Below are 25,245 nucleotides of genomic sequence, written 5' to 3' on the forward strand. Positions count from 1 at the left end.
TCCAGGTGAGACTGGCAGCCTCATTTCATCTGTAGAGTTGAATAATGAGGATGACCCTATACCAGTGATGGCGAACCTTTTGAGCTCGGCGTGTCAGCATTTTGAAAAACCCTAACTTAACTCTGGTGCCGTGTCACATATAGAAATTTTTTGATCTTTGCAACCATAGTAAAACAAAGACTTATATTTTTTTATATTTATTTTATATATTTAAATGCCATTTAACAAAGAAAAATCAACCAAAAAAATGAGTTCGCGTGTCACCTCTGACACGCGTGTCACCTCTGACACACGTGTCATAGGTTCACCATCACTGCCCTATACTAAAGTTTTAGCAGAAAGCTATCATGGAAACTTCTGAACAAAACCCAAACCAAATTTCATACCGTGTCCAGTGCCAAAGGTACCAAAGGCTTCTCTGCCCTTTCGGAGGGAAGCTTGAGGTTCAGAAACACATCTGGGGCCAACGGCTGAGGGACAGTCAAAGGTTCACATTCTGAAAATTAAAAAAAGAAAAATCAGGAGTATAAAAAAAATCTGTAATTAATCCCAAGTCGTTAGCTTTGTAAGAACAAGTTATCAACAAACAACTTAACATGTATTTGTTGAAAATCTAAGTAAAAGTTTCACAGGTATAATTTACTCTAGAGTAATTCTTAACGGAGATTGGCGATTGCTTTTCTCATATGAATGATTCAAAGAATAATAAATTATCTAAGTCATGTCAAGAATATATTGTATTTTCTATTTTCCATTTCAGATCATATTAAGTCATGTTTGTTTGATTAGGAGAATTTCGATAAAATCGGATTTTAGGAATTTAACCTATCACTAATTTCTTTTTTGCTTTCAACATTGTTTATCTGTTTATTTTAATAGCTTTATGAGGGGACCTACTTCACAGAGTCCATAGATAAATTTTACTACTTAAGATGTTTAACACCTAAATTTTATAAAACTCATTTAACTTCTTATTCAAAAGTAAAATAAAGAAACCTATCACAATAGGTCAGCAGACAGTCTAACTCAGTGTCTCTTGTCCTAGGACTCCAATCTTATTTCCCAGCATCTATTTTTAATAGAACAGTACTTTCAAAATTCATATGCAAGCCATAACTCATTTCATATTGAGTACTGGAAACTTGGTACCAGGGCCTGAATTTATACCTTATGGCCACCATAAAGCTAGAAGACAGGAAGTGAAAATACTTAAATTACCATCTGTCTCTATTAGATCCATGGATTGGTGTGAATGCTTTTTCCTGGCGGGGGGGAAGAGAAGGGGGACGGGACTCCTGTTCTGACTTCATGCAAATGTAATCTTTGATAGTCATGCTTTCTCAAAAAATTTTTTTAGAAAGGAAGAAATCACACCTGATGTGGAGGAGATGGCTTGTTGATTTTTCCGACATTCAGAAACCACTTGGGAAGCAGCTTCTTTATCTTGTAGTCAATTAGGAGATTTGAGGCAGAAGGAGAAATAGAAAAAGAAAAAGGATTTCACAAACACAGGAAAAATTAAATACATAAATGCAGATTTTTAGACTATTGGGTATAAAAGATAGTAGAAAAGTAGACTGACAGCTTAAGTTTTTAAAAATTAATGATAGCTTCGTATTTTATTATTATTTATATCCTGGGCCTCATTGCCTGGCAAATAGGCTGCAGACTTTAGACTACCCAGCAAAGAACACCCAAGCGCTATCTCATTTAAGAATGTCTCACAGATGACCAACAGACATATGAAAAGATGCTTAAGGTCATTAATCCTGAGAGATGCAAATTAAAACCACAAAAAGCTATCACATCAAGCCTGTCAGAATTGCTATCATCAATAAATTAACAAATATAGTGTGCTGGAGAGGATGTGGAGAAAAGGGAGCCCTCATGCACTGCTGATGGGAATGCAGACTGGTGTAACCACTGTGGAAAACAGTATGAAGATTCCTCAAAAATTAAAAATGGAACTGCCTTAATGACCCAGCAATTCCACTTCTGGGGATATATTCAAGGAAACACTAACTACTAATTCAAAAGAATATATGCACCCCTATGTTCATTGCAGTAGTATTTACAATAGCCAAGATCCGGAAGCACATAAGTGTCCATGAGTAGGTAAGTGGATAAGAAAAACCGTGTAGTACATTTAAACAATAGAAAATTATTTGGTCATAAAAAAAGAACAAAATTTTACCATTTGCAACAGCATGAATAGACCTAGAGGGTATTATGCTAAATGAATTAAGTCATTCAGAGAAAGACAAATACCATATGATTTCACTTATATGTGGAACCTAAAGGTCAATATAAACAAATAAGCAAAACAGAAACAGACCATTGATGCAGAAAACAGCCTGGGTGTCAGAGGGAAGAGGGGTGTGGGACTGGGTGAAAAGTGAAAGGATTGAGAAAGACAGATAGGTAATTACAAACTAGTCACGGGAGGTGACGTCCCACAGAGGGAATCCAGTCAATAATACTGTGATCACCATGTATGGGCCAGGTGGGCACTGGAAATGTCAGGGGAACACTTTGTGCAGCATTTGATTGTCTAAACACTATGCTGTACACCTGAAACTAATGCAAAATATTGACTGTAAATAGTAATTGGGGGGAAAAAAATTTAAAGGAATATCTCAAATCCACACTAAAAAACATCTTATACATGGTCAATCTCATTCAGAAAGAAGCAAAAATGTAAAAAGTGAAATGCCTTTCTTTGACCTTTCAAACTGGTAAAGATAAAAGAGCTAAATCACAGTAATGACCCAAAAAAGGCTCTTATGCAAAATAACTCATTGAAGCCTTATTTTTGCAAGAAAAATACTAGAAACCACTAATGTACTTGACATTAAGGAATTACATATTTATGGCACAAATGGAAAATGTTGTCCCAGCCCATCCAATACAGCTACATGTCATTAAACAACCCTTAAACATCTGAATATCCATCCAGCATTACTAAATAATACACAGCATGTTAAACCCCACTTAATTAACACTCATTTAACCCATTAATTCATGTGCAATGCACAATGATACGGAACACAGCAGATACGAATCACCTTCAACACCGCAGCAAACATGTCCCATACTGTAAGTGAATAATGAAATAATAACATGTGAAGACACTCTAACTGGAGAGTCTGCCCCCAGGGACCGGGAAAAACAACACTGGAGCCACGAAGGTTAAACTCTTAGGGAGCAGAGCAATGCCCCCTGACGTGTGTGCCGGCGGCCGGGGCGCCAGCTGTGCTATGCATGTCTGACTGTGTAAAATGCACAAAAGACAAAGAAAAAAACACCAAAACATTACTTCCGAATGTGCCGGCATAGTTCATTTCATCTTCTTCACAACTTGCTTCCCAAATGTCCTATAAAAGAATCACTCCAAGGCCAAGGGCAGAGAACTCACATTTACGAGGGAGTCTGTCGGGCAGCACTGCAGGCACTACTCCTCCACCGCTGTTTCCCTCTCCAGGGGCAGAGCTGCATCGCCCTCCCCACAGCCCAGGCAACCTGGACCCCCTAACTCACCTTTTCCAGCCACACCCCGGCCTCCTAACCTCAGGCAAGACTTGCCAAAGTTCAACATTCTGTCCATGGAGTTAGGGTGCAGCCCATAGCATCTCTGAACAAACATCTCTAATATGCTTTAAGTTATCACAAATTCAATTGGAAATTTGATTTTAAGTTTCAAATGTGTAAAGCATGTATCAGGGTTGGGGACAAGAACCTGGGATGGCTGACTAACACCACATAATTTAAAATTCCCCCAAAAAGTCTAAATATATTAAATGTTGCAAAATATAGAAATGTTTTAAGTTAAAGTAACGCAGCGTGTTACCTGGGTCTGTGTTTGTACTTGCATCCTGGCATTCCACAGCCTTCTTCCTCACAGAGGCCAGGAAATGCAGCCCAGCGGAGGTGGTGACGTCATCGTGTAGCGTTTCTTAAATGTAACAGCAAACATTGAAAACCATTGAGAGGAGCCAACAGATTACAGGAGCCCAGAGGCGGAGGAGCTGACGCTAGGGAGGGGGGTCTGGGGTGTCGGGATGTTACCAAAGGGGACTTTCTGAATGAGATGGCATCTGACCCAGAGGCCGCTCAGTGGCATCACAACCAAAATCGTGGGGACTGCATGCCCGGCCTCGGCCAGAGGCGTTGTTCTGGCTGAGGAGCATGATTGTTAAGCAGGGGCTGATATGGTCAGACTGATGTTCTGGAAGAAGCACCCGGCCGGTGTGTGGAGCACGGATCTGAGTGGGAACACTGACAGTAATGGTGGGGACGGGCAGAGACGCCGGCGGAGGAATGACCAGGGCGGGAGATGGGCACGGCTGTGAGTGCCCAGGAGCGGAGGGGCAGGCCGGCCTCAGAAGGACCTGTGTTTGGGGTTCGTTGGTAGTAACACCAACAAAGAGAGGACAAGCCAGCTGGTGGGGAGGTGGGGAGGTGGGGCGGCGGTGACTGTAATGCCGTGCCCGAGGCAGCTCCCACCACACGGAAAGGTGCGAAAGGTGCAGCGGGAGGTGGGATCTAAGTCCGCAGCCTGTTAGGGGGTTTGGGTGTAGACTGGGTTTTCTGAGCTCACCCAGGAGTCTAGCAGAATAAGAGAGTATCAGCTATGCTGTGTTGTAATAACAACTCGGTTCCCAGCAGAGCTCCCCACACCCTCGGAACGTCCCGAGTGCGGGGCGCCTTTCATCTCTCACGAGCCCCCGGTCAGACCCGAGTTTATGCCAAGGCAGCGGCTCCCGGCAGCCCCTGGAGAGCTCCAGGCCAGGCCGGGACTGGCCAGAGGAACCAACACAAGATCAGGGGGTTGGGACTTGCGCCCGCCCCGCCCCGCCCCAGGGAGATGGAGTCAGCACCAACGGCCTGTGCCTGTCAGTCCGGACTATGGAATGAAACAACAGCTACGGGCCTCTGGGGTGATGAGCGAAGGGCTGTGCTGGGCGGGCGGCGCCCCAGAGAGGGGCTCCCTGAGGAGAAGCCTTGGGGATACACACATTCGGCTGCAAGAAGACACGGACCAGCTGAAGAAAGAAAACCGTTTACTATCCATAAGCAAGTTCCCTTTTCTGAGCCGAGGCCTTTACGTGAAAGTGCATGTGTTTTCCGTGATGAAGCTGACGCTGGCAGGCTCTTCCATAACTTCCTGTTGGGCCTTAAATATCAGTGTGTTATTGGAGCTTCTAACTAATTGCATTGCTCCCTGTAGCAGTTGGGCTGGAGTATGCTTTGTGAGCCACAGGGTCCCTTTCTGCAACCCTGGGCCTGCTGCAGCGCCAAAGCCGCACAGACAACGTGCAATACGTGGACAGGGCTGCGTTTCAGGGAAGCCGATTCCAGAAACAGGCGTGGTCTGCACCTGGCCTGTGGCCCTAGTCCCGTGGTCGGCAAACTGCAGCTAGCGAGCCACATGCGCTCTTTGGCCCCTTGAGTGTGGCTCTTCCTAAGCCTTAGAAGTACCCTAATTAAGTTAGTAACAATGTACCTACCTATATACTTTAAGTTTAAAAAATTTGGCTCTCAAAAGAAATTTCAATCGTCGTACTGTTGGTATTTGGCTCTGTTGACTAATGAGTTTGCCGACCACTGCCCTAGTCTGTCAGGAGTGCTCTATTGGATAACACACACACACACACACACACACACACACACACACCACCGTGTCAGATCACGTGGGAAGAATTTAGCCTCATTTTTATAGAAACATCTATAACTGAACTCAGACACCACACTCATCAGGCATATACATACCCAGAGGGATTTCGAAGGCATCCAACGTCTGGGAACCACGATGTTCTCGCTGCTCCTAAACGAATCCCAAATGATCAACCTAAGATTAACTCAATGACATTTATTATTTTTAAAAATATATATCATAGCTCTGAGAATGGTTAAGTCTTAGGAATAGGTTCAAATCCCTTAATTCTAGAAATATTTACTCTATCAAATTATTTACTCCATCAACGTAACCCTACGAAGGAGTTTCCAAAAGTCCCAAGCCAGGCAATAAAGAAAGAGCGTCACCGGCTTCAGGACTAACTACAGCCTGCATTCTCTCCTGCAGCGCGTCTCAGCTCACCGTACCCCCTGGGAACCCCCTCGGGGCAGAACTGTTCATGGGCCCACTAATGAGGACTTCATGAGAAGTGTGCGCCTTGTACACAAAGCTGTTCCGTTTAACCTGTTGTTGAAAACTAGGTCAACAGGTCCCTGCTTAGGAGTGTCGGAAGAGAGCTGAGTTCCAACACAGGTTGCATAATAAACGTGTATGGGACCTTTTAGAGGCACCTAAGGAGAGAGATGAAACTGAAGCAGGAGAAACCCAAGTCACACGCAATGCATCGCGGTGACGCAGGAGAAAGCAGAGTGACTTCAAGGTAAGGAGGCCGCAGGCACGTGTTCTAAGCCGCAGCCTTTGGCCATCGAGCTGCGTTCCACCGCACACTGTGCCCTGCTCCCGGAGGCCTCTGTGCTCGATCCGATCACGATCGGTGCTCCAGCCCGGCCAGGTGCCCTATCCCGACCCCCCACACCCCCTCCACCCCCACCCCCTCCCCTGGCTCTGCGCGCAGGCCGGGGAGAAGGGGCAGGTTTAGGTACCTCGGCTCTCCCAGCTGCCCCTGAGTCATGGTCAGGAAGGACAGCAGCGCCTGGGTGCACGGTCACACTAGGTTTTCTCCTTTGCTGCTCGGAGCTGTTTTCCTGCAGCTCTTTCTCAGCTCGTCGTCTTTGCCTGTGAAAGACGACAGTGTGAAATATACGCCTACTGTTTCAGTAACACCAACCAGTGTCTCATTCGTGTCATGCTACCCAGAGAGACAGTTACGGAAACTAGGTCCATAAATTATTTTCAATGGCATTTAATTAAATTAGCAAGATATTCTGCTACAATAAAAGCAGATACCAGCCCAAGTCGGGGATACACGACGTTGTCCCCAGCTCCTCTGCTAGGGGCTGACTGTCTGGGTGACCACGGAGTCTCAGGCCAGGGTGACACCCGGTAGGGATGGTCAAGCTCCCTTTCCTGCGGCTCTAAGCTGGCCAGGAGCCTCCGGACACCTCCATTCAAGGAGGCTTACCCGGAAGAGGGAACACCCGGACAAGGTGGAGGAAGGACCCATTTCTGGAAAGAAAGCACTGACAACAGAACGCAGGGCCATAAATGTAAACACTTCAGGGCGTTTTCTAACTCAGTAATAATCTGCTGGCCAGGGCACGTATTGAGCGTCCACGATGGGCACAGCACTGGAGAGGCCCTTCAGCGCAGGTCACAGCCCTCCTGCCACAGCCACACGCCTCAGCCTGCCGCCGGCCGTCACTCAGCCTCCCACTTCCTGGATGAGAGTGCAGGGCGCGGTCAGACGGGAAAGGCCCATTTGGTTCCGGGTGCTGAGAGGACAGGGAATGCTGCACGGCAGCTCAGGTCTGTGCTACAGAGCCGGCTGCTCACCTGCCACAGGAAAGGAGCCCCCGCTCTGAGTGCCAGGAGAGAACCGCCTACTAAAATGGAAAAAAGAACAGCGTTTGTCTCCAGCCCTGGCCGCGTGGCTCAGTGGACTGGGTGTTGTCCCGGGCACCCAAAGGCTGCTGGCTCAATTCCTGGTCAGGCTTTGGGCTCGAACCCCTGTAGGCGTGTGCAGGAGGCAGCCAATCGATCCAGGTTTTGCTCTCACATCAATGTTTCTCTCTCCCTCTCTCTGAAAATCATTTAAAAACATCTTTTAAAAATAACAGTATCTGTCTCTCATAACACAGGGATTTTCCTCGTCCTCAGGTGTGTTCCAATGCAGGACACCGACAGGGAAACGGAACACGCAATTGTGTTTGGTAGGAGGCTGAGCCAGCTGACTCGCAGTTTATAGCCATGTGATGTAATGGAAGGGGTCACTTAAACCTTGCCTTTTCTTGCCGCCCTTTCCTGGCCTCACTTCAGGAGGGTCCCCTTTGTCCTTTCCAAGCTGCAGGTGCCCAGGATCGCCTTGTTCCAGGAAATCGGGGGGTGGTCTCTGTTGGCTTTGCTTAGACGCAATGAGGTTTCCAATCAGAGTAAGCTGAGGGGTTCTGTACTATAGAAAGAGATAAAGCACATTAATGTATAATTGCATACCTCAATTATGCAAGACGCTAAGAAAATATTGGGAAAAACATTTGTTTAAATCAAACTAAGATGTGCAAGAGGTGAAACATGACAAAGATGACACGCTGATTTGGACGGGTAAGATGAGGATCCTGATCTTAACGAATAAATGACAGTGGAGTGCTGAGAATTTCAACGAGGTTGCCCTATTCCAAAAGTTAAACTACAGTCCTCATCTTCTTCATTTCTTTTCCATATTAAAAATCTCCCTCTACTAGATTTTAAATTCTTTGGAATAGGGAGGATACACAAGTGTGGAGAGTATGAACGCACAGACTAGCACATTAGCAGCATGTGGGTAACCACCAAGGCTGGGGACATTATTCTCTCTAATAAAGAAGCCTTTAAATCCTTCTCAAAACGTCTACTTTCCTACCCTTGAAGCCTTTTTTTCCCCCTGTTCATAACATGTTCAGAAGAAAGGAAGGCATGGTAAGTACTTTTTCTAAGGAAATGACCATTTCTTCTCCTAGTACCATCTTCAAACCTTTGTTTAAATTCAATGTATTGGAGTGACATTGGTTAACAAAATTATACAGGTTCAAGTGTACAATTCCGTAACGCATCATCTGTATGTTGTGCGTGTGTTCACCTCCCCAAGTCAAGTCTCCTTCCACCACCATTTATCCCCTTTACCCTCTGCTACTGCCCCTTCCCCTTTTTCTCCCCTTCAAATCCTAAAAGTGCACTAGAAAATGAATTGCTCGGTCACCCTCCTAGGATGATACTACGGACTTACAAAATGAGAACCTGACCAATTTGAATTTCATCAAGAAGTTTTGGTGGCCTTATTATGATTCAAACTTCTGTTTCAAGTACTTTAAAAAGACACCATTTTTTAATATGTGCAACTATTTATAGACCTGGATCCATTTAACAATTTTAACCTGGAACAGATTTGGAGAAAACCATATCACAACTGCTAGGAGCCTTGAACAACGCTCCCCCTTCTCTCTCTCTCTCTCTCTCTCTCTCTCCATACACACACACACACAAACACACACACAAACACACACGCACACACGCACACGCACGCACACACACACACACATACGCACACACGCGCACACACGCGCACATACACACGCGCGCGCACACACACACGCACAAATGTACTGGGCATTTTACTTTACTACTTATTTCTTCTGAGAATAGAAGAAACATGTGTGAAAGCATTCAGCAAATTCTGGTACTGATGTACAAGAAAGACCTAAACCTTTAAAATACCCCAATTATTCTGAACTGCACTTGGATGTGATTGTCAGTAACAGGAGCACTGTTCTTAGAAGGAACCGTGTAAAGACTCGTCCCCAGGAGCGCAGCGGTTACGGTGTAAAGGACACAGGTAATTACCGCGTTTTCCTGCGACGGGCAGGAGCGGAGGAAGGAAAACCCTGGGTGCGTCCCCGCTCCCGCGGCGGCTCTGACAGGTGCGGAGGGAACCGCCACCGGAGCTCTTGCGACGGAGAAAAACGTAAAAGCAGGTTTGGGCTGCAGGTGCAGTAACGGGAATCCGAAGGCATAATGAGGAGATGACTCGAGGGGCCCCGGCTTAACGTCAAACACTCCTTCTGGCTTTGTAACTGCCGAAGAGTCCTGCTGAGGTGTCACGCTTTCCTGCCCAACGTACTGATCCAAGTTCAAGTGCTTCGGGATGTCTGTCATGCCAGCCCCCGCCCCTGTCTTCTGCCCCACTGCCGGCCGCTGGGCGTCCGTATTCCGCTGGCTCCGGGTCCCAGGGGGCGCTGACGTGTGCATCGCTCTCGGGGGTGCGGGGGGCTGGCGTGAACTGGGGGGCCCCCAGGCCTCTCTGGGCGGCGGCAGACCTCTGGGGGGAACCCGCAGAGCCCTTTCTGCCGGGAAGGCAAAGGGCTTAAGTCCCTGCTCAGGCTGTAACTGGAGCAGGGGAAAAGCATCGCCCGGTCTGGGCGCCGTGGCAGCGGGAAGCGTAGGTGCCTTCGGAAGGGCAGAAGGCGGGGACACGAGGTGGAGGGGAGCGTGCCCCGCAGGGCCCGGGGGACACGATGCCGGCGGCAAGCTTTCAGGGGCTGCAGACAGTCCACTGTTCCGAGGCTGGCCTTCTAATTGACAAGGAATACGCCCGTGTGGAACATTCTGGAAGAGAAAAAAGCTATTACGTAAGTTGAAAATATGTAACAAACTCCTTATTTGGTAAATGCTGTTCAATACGCTCTGGAGGGGTTGGTGCCGGGAGCCGGTCCATCCTTGCTGTTTCAAGGGACCTGGCATATATGGCATACTGTTCTTAATATGTTTGCTCACCTTCTTGGCACTATGTGTTTTAACCAAGGTCTCCTCTCTGAGAAAGGTTGTTTCCCCAGGTAGGGATTTTCCCCTGAAGTTAGGGAGGGAATAAAACCCCTCAACTAAGTGCCAGGCAGATAATTAATCACTTTAACTATGAACAATCATGCTTAAGCTACATAATCTTTACTCCCTGGAATGGAGATAAGAAACGCCCTAACCTTTGGAATAGAGATTGATAGGATTGGAATCAACTGGTATAAATACAGATGTAACAAGACAGAACTTAGAAGACAGAACCAAGAGAGACAGAACCTACACACAGAACCTAAACACAGAACCTACACAGACCCTAGAGACAGAAGAACTTCGCTGGAGAGAACATGGCAAAAGATCCTGGACAGAAACTGGAGACAGAACCTAGCGAGAGAACCTGGCTGAAGAACCTAGAGGCAGAACCTGGCTACAGAACCTGGATAGAACATGGCAAGAGAACCTGACTAGAACCTGGTGACTGAACCTGGCTGGAGAATCTGGACAAAACCTGGCTGGAGAACCTAGCAAGAGAACATGGACACAGAACCTGGCTGGAGATCCTAACCAGAACTTCGCTGGAGATCCAGACCAGAACTTGGCTAGAGATCCTGGCTAGGCTGCTGATCAACTGAACGCTGTCTCCGTGTCATTCCTTCTTCGCCGACTCCGTCCACACCTTTGGGGACCCCTGGACCTGCTGGGGTTGGACCCCAGCAGGTTGGGATGTAATAATTGCCAAAAAGGCTATTTACTCCAGGAACAAAAACCACCCAACTTCGGGGGCGCCTGCCATGGGGCTGCCGAAGGCGCTACCTGCGAATGGTCACCGCCACTCGGCCCGGCCGGAACGGCTCCGGGATGGGCGGGCGCGCCCCCCGCGCCAGGCTGCCCCGTGGACGGGAGCTGGATGGGCAGTTTCTCCTTCAGATTTCCCCTGGCGCTGTCACCACCGCTCCCGCCGGGCGGGCCGGACACTGGGCTTCCCGCCACACGCGCAGACGGCGGCTGCTGTGCCCGTGCGTGTGCGTCCGGGAGGCTGGGAAGGGACGACCCTGCTATTTGCATCAGAGTCAGGAAGTTGATCTGTTGCAGCTGCAAGAAAATAAAAATCAAAGACACATCTGAGAATATAATGGGAAAAAAACATGAAGAACCAACAACGATCAGCTGCCTTCTCCACCACAGTCGCACCTCTGTCTTCCTTCGCGTCTGCGAGACCCAGGAACACTGGACAGGAAGCGCAGCTGGGAGGCTGTTAGTGAAAAGGAAAAGACTGGCTTCCTGTCTTCACGGAGCTGCCCCGGGAGCACCCTGCAGCAATGTGCCTTAAGTACCCCAGCGATCCCAGAGGAGGGTCTAACGGGCGGGAGGAGATCACAGAGAATTCAAAGATGGGTGTGTGCCGGGGGCGGCTCACACGGGCACCACCTTGCTGGGGTGGCCAGCAGCCCCTGAACACGAATGAACAGATGACTCCGGCACAGCTTCACTGCGAAAGAGAAGGCTAAGGTACAGCTTGGCTGACAGCAACCAGGCCTCCTCGATTGCCTGCCTCGTTAGGCTTTTATTGCAGTTTTTATCTTTAGATACAATCGGTGGAGTGAGTAATCTTGGGAGGACACGTGTTTACACTGTCCGCTAGGCGAGGGCATCCAGGAATTAGGCATAAGGATTCCAGTAAAAACCCGGGTCTGCACGTGCACAGACTTGTTTGGAAAGGTCAAGGAGTAACTAGGGGCACCACCTTCGACACTCCCCTAAGCCTCCCCTAAGTCAGAACTCCCATAAACAGGGCAGGCGGCCTTGCACACACTTCCTTTTTCTCAGAATGTCCTCCTTACAACCAAGGTGTGTGGGCGGGCTTTCAGGAAAGAAAGCAGCAGAGATTGGCTGACGGGTGAGGGTGAGGAGCTCCCAGGAAGGACTGGCTGGGTCAAGTGCAAGTACGCACGCCCGGCTGACGCCTGCGCAGCATTCAGTCCCCATGGCAGGTGAACCCCAGGCACTGGCCTCGGGATGCAGCCAGGATGACATGTTTACGGGGACCAGGTGGCTTTTTCCACCTGGCCCTGCAGGGTGCCCTGCAGAGAGGAGCAGCAGGAACAAGAGCCGTTCTGCCATTTCCGAGGTCGTGACCAGAGAACACCATCAGCATCAACAGGCGCATCACGGAGTGGGTGTCAAGAAGCGGCCCCCGGGCACCCACACGTCCAGGGATTTGCCATGAAGGAGATGGGACCCAGACGTGCGCACCGACACGGGTTCAACAAACAGTCTGGGCCCAGGAATAGGGACTGTCCCACAGCCCGGGGCGATTGTCCAGAAACGTAACGAGGATGAAGATTCGCCAAACAAGCTCTAGACGCTGGTCACCTACGTACCTGTCACCACTTCCAAAAAGAGAAGGAAGGCAGGGGTGGCTGACAGTGATTCTTAACCTTTGCGAGAAGCCAAATTCTTTGCAGAATTGGTGAAATACAGAGGGCAGTGACCAGCAAAGGCCCTGTGCAATCCAAGAAGCAAGTTTGAGAAATGCTTCTAGAACTTGAAGCTGTTAAAACAGGTTATAAAAAGGAAAAGGACTGGGGAGAATAAAAATAAAATCAGTTTCAACAGTGGAACAGGCAGAAAGGTATTCTCATCAGGCCCATAAGTTCAAAGACATCAAGAATCACCAATGAAAACGGTGTATCGCATCCCATGCGAGGAGAACTGAGTTGAGGGAAATGAGTATCTAAGGTACAAAGCGGGAAAGGAAAATAATTTTAAACTTCGGTAGACAGAGAGGAGGATGACCAGGTGAGAACAAGACGCTGCAAGTCAAAGGGAAAGTACTTTGACCTGCAGCCGGCAACTTCCAAGCAAGCCCCGACCGGGTGTGCGGGAACTAGGCAGTGGCAGGTGGTGGCAGGCGGTGGCAGGGACGAGCTCAGGGCCCTCTGAGCAGGAGTCTGCTGGGCGGGTTTACCCCCCACCTCACTTTGTGGGCACCTCTGCGTCTCAAAACGCTCAGTAAAAACCAGTCAGCCTCTAGGCCAGTGGTTCTCAACCTCCCTAATGCCGCGACCCTTTAATACAGTTCCTCATGTTGTGGGGACCCCCAATTTCATTGTTACAAATTGAACATCATTAAAGCATAGTGACTAATCACACAAACAATATGTAATGATATATGCCTTTTCCGATGGTCTTAGGCAACCCCTGTGAAAGGGTCGTTCGACCCCCAAAGGGGTCGTGACCCACAGGTTGAGAACCGCTGCTCTAGGCCCTAGAGATCTGGGCGTCGGAATGAGCACGTGCCCAAAGCAGAGAAGCCAGGCGATTCCATTCCAGCCGCCCCTTCCTGGACGTGTGTCCACATGTGAGGACCTTACATGCATCACGTGTGGCCTCACGCACTCCTGGCAGAGCTGCTCACCTGGACTAACTTGAACACCTCGTCCTGGAGCATCTGCCTCACAGAACCGGGAGAGTCTGGCAGCCGCGCCCGGGGCTCGCGGCGCGGGGCCCGCGGGGGCGTGGGCACCAGGGTTTGTGAAGCAACGCTGACTCCATTGGGCACCACGGGTGGGTCTGGAGACGATTTCTCTTTACATGCAGGGGTCTGTGCTCTGCGTGGGGAGCGTATGAACAGAAACAACACGTTAACCAAGACAGCACATTACATGGCTATGATCTGAATATCTGGGTCCTGCTCGTTTCTTCTACTTTAACAGCTTTCTCAAAGTTTTCAGGAAATTTAAACCCTCCAGCCTGAATCCCTGTACCCCTCGCATCTGGCACCACCAGACACACAGGTCATCAGCGCTTTCACTAAGAGGCGTGTGCTGCACGGTCAGCCTGGTCCCCTCCCTGCGTGACAAGCTAGGGCAGTTCACACAAGTATCTCACTTGCCTGGTCCCTGTAGGCATCTGAGTTTGAAACCTGTGCAAGTCATTCTTTCCGCTGTACAAACTATGTAATTTGGTTTGAGAATATGTGTGTGTTTGTTTTTAACTACATTTAATGACCCAGAGTGGAGTTAAGAAAACAGGAAATGTGCCTGGATGGTGTGGCTCAGTGGCTGAGCATCAACCATGCACCCAGAGGTCACTGGTTCAATTCCCGATGCCCAGGTTTCAGGCTCCATCCCAGTAGGGGGCATGCAGGAGGCAGCCAATCAATGATGCTCTCTCATCACTCATGTTTCCCTCTCTCTCTCTCTCTCTCTCTCTCTCTCTCTTTCTCTCTCTCTCTCTCTCTCCTTCTCCCTTCCTCTCTGAAATCAATAAAAACATACAAAAATTAAAGAAAACAGGGAATGTATGGGTTAAAAATGTTTAATTCTAAGAAGGGTTAAAAAATGTTTAATTCTAAGTTTGCTATACAGCAAACTCACACTGATCATTAAATGTGAAATAACAGTATTACAAACATTTCATTTCCGAACAAATCAGAGTTTGTTTTTATAATTAAACCCTAAAAACAAACTAAAATGATTATTCCTTAAACATAGCAGGTACTCCATGTTTTCTAAGCAAATCAATCTCCTAAACTAAATAAGGGAGCAGGCATTATCCTACCCAAATAAACTCATCATTGTCTCTAAAAAGAAAAGAACGTACTAAATTGCATTTACATTTATGAGGCCTTGCTCTCATTTCCTTTCAGCAATATTCGCCTTTTACCAAACACCTAAGGTTCACAAGAACAAAAGCTCACTTGTCAACTCCATGGAAAACAGGCATTACAACTCATTTGCCTGACTTAGACAATGAGTAGCAAGCAGGTCAATTCTAGCGATGGAGAATTTTCTAAAGTAAAGCTGTGCTACATGATCCTCCTCCCAGCAAGATTTCCACACGGGACACATGGCTCCGCCTCTGCGAAGATGCAGCGGCGGACTGGGCGCATCTGCTCACAGATAAAAGCATTCTGTGTGCTGCTGGAAACCCTAGAGGCTGCAAGTGAGCAACTGCCACATCTCTCAATAAGGGAGCCACTACTTTTTTCAAAAAGCCTGTTCTAAGATAGTTCCTGTATTTCTTTAAAACACACCTATTAAAAAAAAAAGAAAGATTTTTCTCTAATATATTTTTTAGTGATTTTTTACAGAGAGGAAGGGAGAGGGATAGGGAGTTCGAAACATCGATGAGAGAGAAACATCGATCAGCTGCCTCCTGCACACCTCCTACTGGGGATGTGCCCGCAACCAAGGTACATGCCCTTGACCACAATCGAACCCGGGACCCTTCAGTCTGCAGGCCGACGCTCTATCCTCTGAGCCAAACCAGTTAGGGCAAGAGGAAAATCTTTCAATAATTCACTTAAAGGTGTCAGAAATGTGTACCTATGCCACTTTTTTAATGCTTCATGTTGATTTCATATTATTCTCTTAGTTTTTGGTGAAAACATTCAGTAATTATTTCAAAAGGTACAGGAGGCATCAGTTTATTCCCTTATCTATTTATAAAACAGGATAACATGGTAGTGTATGCAAAAGTTCTTACCTAGGAATTTCTGAACTTCTGTCTACACAAAATGAATGAGGAATGGTGTGTTCATGATTTGAAAAGGCTTCGATCGTACTACAATTAAAGATTAATGATCGCTTAGGAACCAAGATATTCTTTACATTCTGTAAGAGACAGGTGATTGAATGGCCAGCCATCTCAGAGTCCAAACATCCGCTACTCCAGCCTCTGTGAAGTTAGCTCATAATTACCACCTGTTTACATTTGTCACCATAGCAATTAGTAACAGATTCTAACAAAGCCAACAGCAATGTCTGGACAGCTTGACGACTTGGACACTGTTGCCTGCTCAGCAACAGAAATAAGAAAATCTCAAATGCGGGTGAAGAAATGGGGTGAGCTGGGACCTCAAGTTCCACCTGTGGAAGGGGCAGGCCTTGGCTCAGAACACGAGAGAGCCCATTCTCACATTCAAAACTAAAGACTGGTTTTAGTGACAGAAATATCTCTATTACTTGTAAAGGCACATGACATTAAATATATTCTTCTTGTTAATTTTCCACAGAACCGAACAAATTTTTCACACTGAGAAGGGAGAGAGAATCTAATTATGTTGCCTCTCATGCAAGGCAATTCTAAAATTTCAAATATTTAGCTCTTCTTGAAACGTAACTAAGCTAGCCAGCAGAGTATATTCACCACAGCCTTATGAACATTGTTCAATAATTAAACCACAATAGTGACAGATTGACTCACAATGATCCAATAAAAAGGGAATCCGTACGGAAGGGTGGTTCCCTAATTAGCTGTTGAATAAACCGTGGTGAATTTGCAGCTACATTTTACTTGGATAAGGCTGAGAGTGATGGGAGAACAAAAGGCTAGATATCTTCACTTATTTCACTCTACTGGGATTTAGGAGTATAAGTCACTGCAACTCATCACTTACCATTGCTATAAACTGAACTTAAACAATTCCATTGGGAGCACAATATCACCATAACATGTATATCATAAATTGTAAGAAACAAAATCCATCCATCAAGTGAATCCGAGATGAGGCCTGAGCGCCCTTCGCCCGTTCCCGGATGGACACACGGCAGCTGCCGTCGCCTCCATCGCCCGCCCCTTACCCATTCTGTGCCGCTGGCTTTTCCTCCACACATTTCTCCACTGGCTCCCCCCGTGGACACGGAGCCGCTCCTGTGGAATGCTGTTAGGAGGAACGGCACCCAAAAAGAAAAGAGGGAGACACGTAGGTATTACAGGCGGTGTCTTGAGTTGGTCTTGACATCAGTCACTCACCCAGAGTGACAACTTTCAAAGCCAGTGAGAGACCAAAACTTAACAGCGTAGGCTCTGCTCTGACCAGACCCTCCTCTGTGCACTGCTTCTGGCCCATAACCGGGAGCCACTGGGCATGTTCAAGTACAATGTATGCACAAACACATGCGTATCTGGCCATCGTCACATACGTACATTGTGAGAACAATGAGAAAGCCAGGAAAGATTAATCCTTTTTAAAGGAATTGTCTCAACCATTAGAAATGTCTGTATTCCACCTGGAAATGCAGTGTTCACTGTTTTGAGAAAACAATCCTATATAATAAAAGGCTAATATAGAAATCGACTGAATGGTGGAACAACCGGTTACTATGACATGTATGACATACACTGACCACCAGGGGGCAGACGCTCAACACAGGAGTTGCCCCCTGGTAGTCAGTGCACTCCCACAGGAGGAGTGCTGCTCAGCCAGGAGCTGAGCTCATGGCTGGCGAGCCCAGCAGTGGTGGCAGCGCTAAGGGTGTCCAACTGCCGGCTGTGGGGAGCGGGCCTAAGCTGTCAGTCAGATATCCCCGAGGACTCCTGGACTGCAAGAGGGCGCAGGCCAGGCTGAGGGGACCCCCCCCCCCCCGCCCCAGTGCACTGCACTGGGGCCTCTAGTAGTACATAGAAGTGCACGTAAGTGCAAACACCACACACGACAGCTGAGTTACATGTTTTGAGTGAAGAATACCTTCCTCACTCCTGAGTATCTCAATTGGCTGCACAGTTCCTGACATGAACACTTAAGTCACTGCCTGGCATGACTGATGGCAGACTTTCAGTGAAAAGAACCCCTGCGCACAGCAACACTGCCGTCCACGGCGCTTCGGGAGGTGAGGGCCTTGCCTGGAGGCGCCGACTGACTACACTGACGTATCACTGAAGTAACTTGCAGCGTTATGTGCAGACTTACTTCTAACAGCCGCGGTGACATCTGTGTGTGAGCGGCAGCGTGGGGACTCGCGGGGCTTCGCACAGGTCCTTTGGCGTCTTCTGCAGCGAAACAAGGGAGAGAAAAGGGACCATTTGGAAAATGATCATTTCACTCTTTAGACCAGGGGTCCTCAAACTTTTTAAACAGGGGGCCAGTTCACTGTCCCTCAGACTGTTGGAGGGCCCGACTATAGTTTAAAAAAAACTATGAACAAATTCCTATGCACACTGCACACATCTTATTTTGAAGTAAAAAAACAAAACGGGAACAGATACAATATTTGTATTTGCATGTGGCCCGTGGGCCATAGTTTGAGGACCCCTGCTTTAGATGGTTCAGGACTTAATACAGGGAAAAAGAAAATGGCGGAAATACTGTCCATCCTCCTTACAGAAACACATAAAAACGCCTGGAGACAACCCCTCCTTGTCAAGTGGTCTGAGATGAGCCTGGAGAGGCCTCCGTGGGTGTGAGCAGCCCCACGGAGAGCCCCACGGAGAGCCCCGAGAACCCCTGTGTTAAGGAAGACGGCCGAGGAGAAGGCCACAGAACAAGAGCCCCAGGGCAATTACCCAGCAGGCAAAGGTCCAACGATTTAAATCCAGGTTAATGTGCTCAACACGTCAAACGTATTGAATTCGGTTTTAATTTTTTATTTTAGGCTATTATAAACATACCACTTTAGACATAAGACTAAGTTATCACCGATAATCATTCACCAATTTCAAATTAATAAAGCCAAGCAAAGAGATTAGCCAAATGAACTGGCCTTCATGGTCTGGTGGGAGTGTCTCCAGTTCCTCCTGTGTAAATGTGTCTCCTCTTAAAAGATCCTCATCGATGATGTCTACAACTTGTTTATCGGTGTCATCAGTGACAGAAATACCCTCCTCATTGGCTTCCTTTATTTCAGGGGTTCGGGCTTCAGTTGGCATTCTGTTGACAAAAATGAAGCAGCTGTAACTGTAACTCATCTTTGGAAACAAGAAGCTCGCTTTCAATTGATATAGTTTATTGAAAAAGAACAAACTTAGTGCTTATATTTATCAGGTCTTTGTGTTTAACCACACCTGGTGCACAGCAGCAGCTCAAGGGCAGGTTGTTCAATGAATGACGGGGCCTCCCACTTTATTTACTCAAAAGATCAGAATAATGTCAACTCGTTCAAGCTTGCCCTTCTCACCGAGGACTCCCTCCCCTGCGTACAGGCTCCACCTTGGGGTCCAAGGACAGACCCCGCAGAGCACTGCTTCCCAGGGGAAAGGGGCAAGTGATACCTTCAACTTCCTCTGGCATCGGAGACCCATTCGCGTAACAAGGGGTCTCTCAGGACGGCTGCTCCGCCCTCAGAAGGTAAAGGCTAGGCGGACAGGGAGGAGTGTGCAGGGAGCTCCTACAGCACTTCAGGAAGTGCTCACTCCCCGGTTCTCCAGTGCAAGGACATGCTTCTTCCCTTAACCTTCAAGGGTGCAAGCCTTCCCTTCAAGCCCAAGGGCATCAAACAAGGCATCGTCCGGGAAAAGGAGGCCGCAGTCAGCACTTACGTCAAGACGCTCCGGCGAGGTTCACCGTGGCCGTCCCCTCCGTCAGGCCCCGCTGGCCCGGACCCTGCCCCTGAGCGGCCGGCGCGCGTCCCACAGGCACCCTCACGGGGGGGCCCCATCGGAGACCCAGGGCCAGGACGCTCTTGCTCCTAGAACAAGCCATTTGTAGTACTTAGATTCCACCACTAATCCATGCTTTTCCTTAGGTTTTATATTAGCTAATCCTTCCCTCAGAACTTCTCCTGGTGACGTTTCTCACTCCTCTGCCAGGTACGCGTGCACATCTATGGGATGCGGAGGCGACGGCCAAGTCTTATTCCACCCGGAGAAAGCGAACCTGACCACCTGGGCAGCGTCACACGAACCGGCCTCAGAAATGTGTAGGGGAACCGCCAGTGTCCCCAGGCCTCGGGACAGCAGCAACACGCACGCAGAGCTGCTTCCTTTTAACTCTTTGCTACTATAAAGGCGGTAACTGCTTCAGAATGACACAGGAGGCAAAAACAGTTACAGCTAAAACTGCAATGGGGAAAAGCTTTCATCGCTTACTTAGAGACTTAGTTATGGGCCACCTAGAAACACACATTTCCGTGACAACAAATATCACAGTATCTTATAAACTACCTTAGGACAACAAAAACTGATCTAAAAAAAAAAAAAAAACGCATAAAAAATCACACACACACACACACACACACACACACACACACACACTCTCTCTCTCTCTCTCCCACGCACCCTTCATCCTGGTACAAGCACGTCACACTTGCAGCCCGCAGGCCCCACACCTCATCTATTTGGCCGGCGTTGGCCTTTGAGTTTGACATCTTGTCCGAGAGTAAACTATTTTCAAATGGAGGCAGTTTAAAACAGAACAAGGGCAGAATTAGACCATGGAGGGGGTCAACCGAGACGGTGGCAGGAGGCTCCTGCACACACAACATCACTAGCGTCACCGCTGAGAGGAACCCCGAAAGGAGAGGACAGAAGGGGGCGCGTCCTAACAGGTGGGCAAGGTCACCTCCAGCAACAGATCTGGTAACACCCCTTAAAAATGGTCCTCGTTTCCTTCTTTTTATCAACAGACACAAAGCCTTCAAAACTCACAAAGCACTTGCACCCCAATTAATCACTTTTAAGACTTAAAGGAACCACTTGAAGAAGAAAAATAATTAGGTGATTATAATCAACTAGAGGCCCAGTGCACAAAATCTGTCCACTGGAGAGGGTGGGTGGGAGTCCCTCAGCCCGGCCTGTGCCCTCTCACAATCCGGGACTCCTCGGGGGATGTCCGCCAGCCAGAGACCCCTCGCTCCCTACCGCTTGGCTCGCTGCTCCTTAGCACTGCCATGGAGGCGGGAGAGGCTCCCACCATCGCTGCTGCGCTTGCCAGCCATGAGCCCAGCTTCTGGCTGAGTGGTGCTCCTGCTGTGGGAGCGCACTGACCAGCAGGGGGCAGCTCCTGCATTGAGCATCTGCCCCCTGGTGGTCAGTGCATGTCATAGCGACCATTTGTTCTGCCGTTTGGTAAATTTGCATATTAGGCTTTTATTATATCAGATAATCAGATTTTACTCAATCGTATCATTAGCTTAGTTTCTTAATCCTTCAACACCTGGGGAAATGTAAATATACTTTAATCTGAAAAGAGAGTTCCCATTTGCGTGTAGTAACTCAGGCACTTACCTCCATAACGGCACTCCTGGCCTTGTACGCAGCAGCGTAGGGCTGTTCCGAGAGCCACAGTGATGTCAGAATGGCAGCCGCAGAGGTTCTCACCCGGAGGACGGGCCGGGCCTGGGCGGGCGCCGGGAGGCTGGGGTCGCAGGGCAGCCTGCGGGCGGCCCACCGCAGCATCCACTCCAGCAGCCCCCGCAGCCCCGCGCCGCCCGCTGCACCCAGCGCAGGAGGGAGCTTGGCCAGGGGGTCCGCGTCACTGCCCCCGATCGCTCTGAACACGCACCTTCCCCTGCGACTGCCCTCGGGAGCCCACGGACTCCGGCTCGACACCCTCAGGACGCAAGGCTTCTCTGTCCCGTCCCCTTGTGTCTTGTACAGTGCCTTCTGCTTTAGGCCGAACAAGCCGCTCATCCCCCCATTTTCATTAAAATCACCGAGGGGGTTCTCTGGAGGAGGCCTGGTCCCGGCGGCCAGCCCGGGGGCCGGAGGCGCCGGGCCTTCGGGGTCCTCAGGCTCCGGGGCGACCTCAAAGCAGGAGCCCGCTCGGAACACGCCCTGGCCCCTGGCTTGGCCCGGGCGGTGCAGTGCTGTGTGCAGGCCCGAGAGCAGAGGGTTGAGTTCCTGTTCTCTAAGGTGCCCGGAGAAGCTCGTCAGCAACGGGATGCCGGGGTCCTCGCTACCACGCAGGTCTCGCTCCAGGACGTAACTCAGGAAGAGGTCCAGGAACTTCACGTACTCGTCGTCATCGCGTTCAAACTCCCAGACGCCTATGACAGGAGGTGCGTTCTGCAGCACCGGTTCCTGGCCTCTTCCCGTGGGGCTTCCTTTCGGCTCCGCCACGCTCTTGTCAGCACCGGGCTTAGCAGTCAACGCTGATTCCACGTGACGTGGAGCCTTTCTACAGCAAAACAAAATCAGAAAAGACAACATTAATCATTTAATCAGTAAATCTTATGTTAGAATTGACAATAAAAATCCTGTCCACTGACTAAGTCGTATTTTTTTTTAATGCTTCGATTCTCTCTCTCTCAAATGAGGGGGTTGGACTAAACGATCTCTAAGTGCTCGCTAGAGCTGAACATTCTGAATCTAAAAAACACCAGCCCTGACCGGGTGGCTGTCAGTTATAGCGTCCCATCCACCAAAAGGCTGCAGGTTCAATTCCAAGTCAAGGCACATACCCAGGTTTGGGTCTGATCCCAGTCAGGGGGTGTACCGGAGACAACCAATCGATGTTTCTCTGTCCCTCTCTCTCCCCTTTCTCACTCACTCTCTAAAAAATTTAATAAATATCTTTGGGTGCGGATAAAAATAAATAAAATTTTAAAAATAAAAAATACCACACATTAATATAAAAGGAAAAATTTGTGTTAAGATATATTCACAGAGCCCTAGCCAGCTTGGCTCAGTGGATAGAGCGTCAGCCTGTGGACTGAAGGGTTCCAGGTTCGATTCCAGCCAGGGCACATGCCTGGGTTGCAGGTTTGATCCCCAGTAGGGGGTGTGCAGGAGGCAGCCGATCAATGATTCTCTCTCATCATTGAGGTTTCTATCTCTCTTTCCTTCTCTCTTCCTTTCTGAAATCAATAAAGAAATATATACACACACACACACACACACACACACACACACACACACACACATATATATATATATATATAGATAGATAGATAGATAGATATAGATATAGATATATTCACAGAAAGTTTCCTATTAGAAAACATGAATATTTTTCTGGGAGGAAAAATAAATCCTCTAACACCGCAGTCGCCAACCTTTCGGACCTCACGGACCATCAGTGGCCCTCGGACCACCGGCTGGCGACCGCTGCTCTGAAAGGTCAGATCACAGAGACAATAAAAGTCACACGGCACCGGCACACCCGCTAGCCTGCACTGCTTCTCTCGCACCTGCCTGTCCAGCTCCTGCAGGCACAACGTGCTTGAGCAGGCGGGGCTGCCGCAGGACCCCTTCCCACACAAAAGGAGGGACTTTCAAACACTCTCTGCTGCTACTGAACCTGCTGGGCAGGCACCTGAACTGCCAACCTGCTCTCTCTCAACATGGTCCTTGGGGCAGAACTCAGACCCCGAGTTCCATGAAGGAGAAGTCAGAGTTCCTGCTGGGCCGGGGCAGAGCGCCAGGTCTGCGTCTCTGCCTACTGAACAGGCACAGCAAGCGGCCTCCGGGGTCAACCAGCACACCCTGCACAATTCGGTGTCAGCCGATGTTTGGAGGAGAGGAGTGACTTCACGTAAGCAAGGGTGTGCTCACCTATATACTCTTCCAGGTGTGAAAAGGATAAATTACATTTCAGATACCAGAATTATAAAGAAAAAAAAAATCTGCCCGGCCGGTGTGGCTCAGTGGTTGAGTGTAGACCTATAAACCAGGAGGTCATGGTTCAATTCCTGGTCAGGGCACATGCCTGGGTTGTGGGCTCAATCCTCAGTGGGGGGCGTGCAGGAGGCAGCCCATCAATGATTCTCTCTCATCATTGATATTTCTCTCTCTCTTTCTCCCTCCCTCTCTAAAATCAATAAAAATGTATTTAAAGGGAAAAGTCTGCTTAAATGAGTGCAGAGGTTTAAACGATAAGCAAGAATCTCTCAACAATTAGGGGCAAGTTTCAAAAATGAAATGTGCAATTTCCTTCCCTTGAAACTAAAAAAAAAAAAGTTAGCTAACCCCCAAACCCTGAACTATTTAAGTCTGGAGATTACTAAAAGAACTAAATTCTTCCAGTGAACTCCAGCACTCAACCTACTCATTTGATTTTACACTTTCAGGTGACAAATTATTTCCTGTCTCAATAACGGTTTTAATGGCTTTTCTAATGCACAGTCTCATCTGCATTCCCAGCGTCCTGTGAGGAGGGAGGGTAGTGCTCATTCCCATGAACAGGCCAAGCAGTGAGGTCGCTGGGGCTGGAACCCAGCCCCTCAGTTGCATGAAAATATTGAGACTTTTTTCCAAAGGAAGGGACCACCTGCATTGAGAGCACTCAGCTGTACCTGCGATAGAAATGCGCCCCACTCCTTCCTCCGGCTGATCGAGTCTCCGAGAGCGAGTCGGCCTCGCTGTGGCCCGGGGGCGTGCCCAGGTCTGTGAGTGTGCTCCTGCTCAGGCTCGTCCCCAGGGAGCACCCCTCGAACTCGGGACCTTCGGCGGGCTTGTCGTCCTCCACGGGCTCCCAGACGTGCCTCTCAAAGGGACCTATGTTTCTCTGCACGCGTTTGAGGGCCTTCACCCTCACTTTGTGGATGGAACGCATGACGACAGACATGGCTTCCTCGGTGTGGGGGCCTGGGAGGAAAGAAGGCAAGGCTTCCCTTCATTAAAAGATCTCAGCTCGCCCTAACCGGTTTGGCTCAGTGGATAGAGCATCAGCCTGCGGACTGAAAGGTCCCAGGTTCGATTCCGGTCAAGGGCATGTACCTGGGTTGCAGGCACATCCCCAGTGGGGGGTGTGCAGGAGGCAGCTGATCAATGTTTCGAACTCTCTATCCCTCTCCCTTCCTCTCTGTAAAAAATCAATGAAATATAATATTTTTTTTTAAAAAAGGTTTCAGCTCGAGAAGGGGCCTGACTCTGGTCCCTCCTGAGGACACAAAGCCCTCCGACAAGTAAGGCCCATTCCCCTCCAGATCGGGCCTCCATCAGGACTCGTTAGGCCACAGTCCACACTCCCCGCGGAAGCCGGAGAAGACCCCTAAGAGTAAAAGGGACAGGACCCTGGCCCGGCCGGCGTGGCTCAGTGGTTGAGCATCAACCCAGGAAGCAGGAGGTCACGGTTCGATTCCTGGTCAGGGCACATGCCTGGGTTGCCAACTGGATCCCCAGTGTAG

The 25,245-nt window shown here is 48.8% G+C and overlaps 1 protein-coding gene across 2 annotated transcripts in view; it reads right to left on the reverse strand.

Moving 5' to 3' along the window:
- The window catches only part of CPLANE1 (ciliogenesis and planar polarity effector 1), a 76,638-nt gene that overhangs the window by 20,946 nt on the left and 30,447 nt on the right, over nucleotides 1-25,245 (reverse strand). For both annotated transcript variants that reach the window (XM_036309084.1, XM_036309086.1), the window contains 15 exons: nucleotides 24,412-24,703; nucleotides 21,404-22,295; nucleotides 19,718-19,866; nucleotides 18,943-19,109; nucleotides 18,153-18,232; nucleotides 17,044-17,123; nucleotides 13,875-14,067; nucleotides 11,270-11,548; nucleotides 9,509-10,270; nucleotides 7,918-8,084; nucleotides 6,619-6,751; nucleotides 5,770-5,824; nucleotides 3,848-3,952; nucleotides 1,375-1,443; nucleotides 387-496 (listed from right to left, as the gene is read on the reverse strand). In XM_036309084.1, coding sequence (XP_036164977.1) covers nucleotides 387-496; nucleotides 1,375-1,443; nucleotides 3,848-3,952; nucleotides 5,770-5,824; nucleotides 6,619-6,751; nucleotides 7,918-8,084; nucleotides 9,509-10,270; nucleotides 11,270-11,548; nucleotides 13,875-14,067; nucleotides 17,044-17,123; nucleotides 18,153-18,232; nucleotides 18,943-19,109; nucleotides 19,718-19,866; nucleotides 21,404-22,295; nucleotides 24,412-24,703 — 3,533 coding nt within the window. The remainder of the gene's footprint in view (nucleotides 1-386; nucleotides 497-1,374; nucleotides 1,444-3,847; nucleotides 3,953-5,769; nucleotides 5,825-6,618; nucleotides 6,752-7,917; nucleotides 8,085-9,508; nucleotides 10,271-11,269; nucleotides 11,549-13,874; nucleotides 14,068-17,043; nucleotides 17,124-18,152; nucleotides 18,233-18,942; nucleotides 19,110-19,717; nucleotides 19,867-21,403; nucleotides 22,296-24,411; nucleotides 24,704-25,245) is intronic.

Source organism: Myotis myotis, unplaced genomic scaffold (genome assembly GCF_014108235.1).
Source record: "Myotis myotis isolate mMyoMyo1 unplaced genomic scaffold, mMyoMyo1.p scaffold_m19_p_5, whole genome shotgun sequence".
NCBI lineage: Eukaryota > Metazoa > Chordata > Mammalia > Chiroptera > Vespertilionidae > Myotis > Myotis myotis.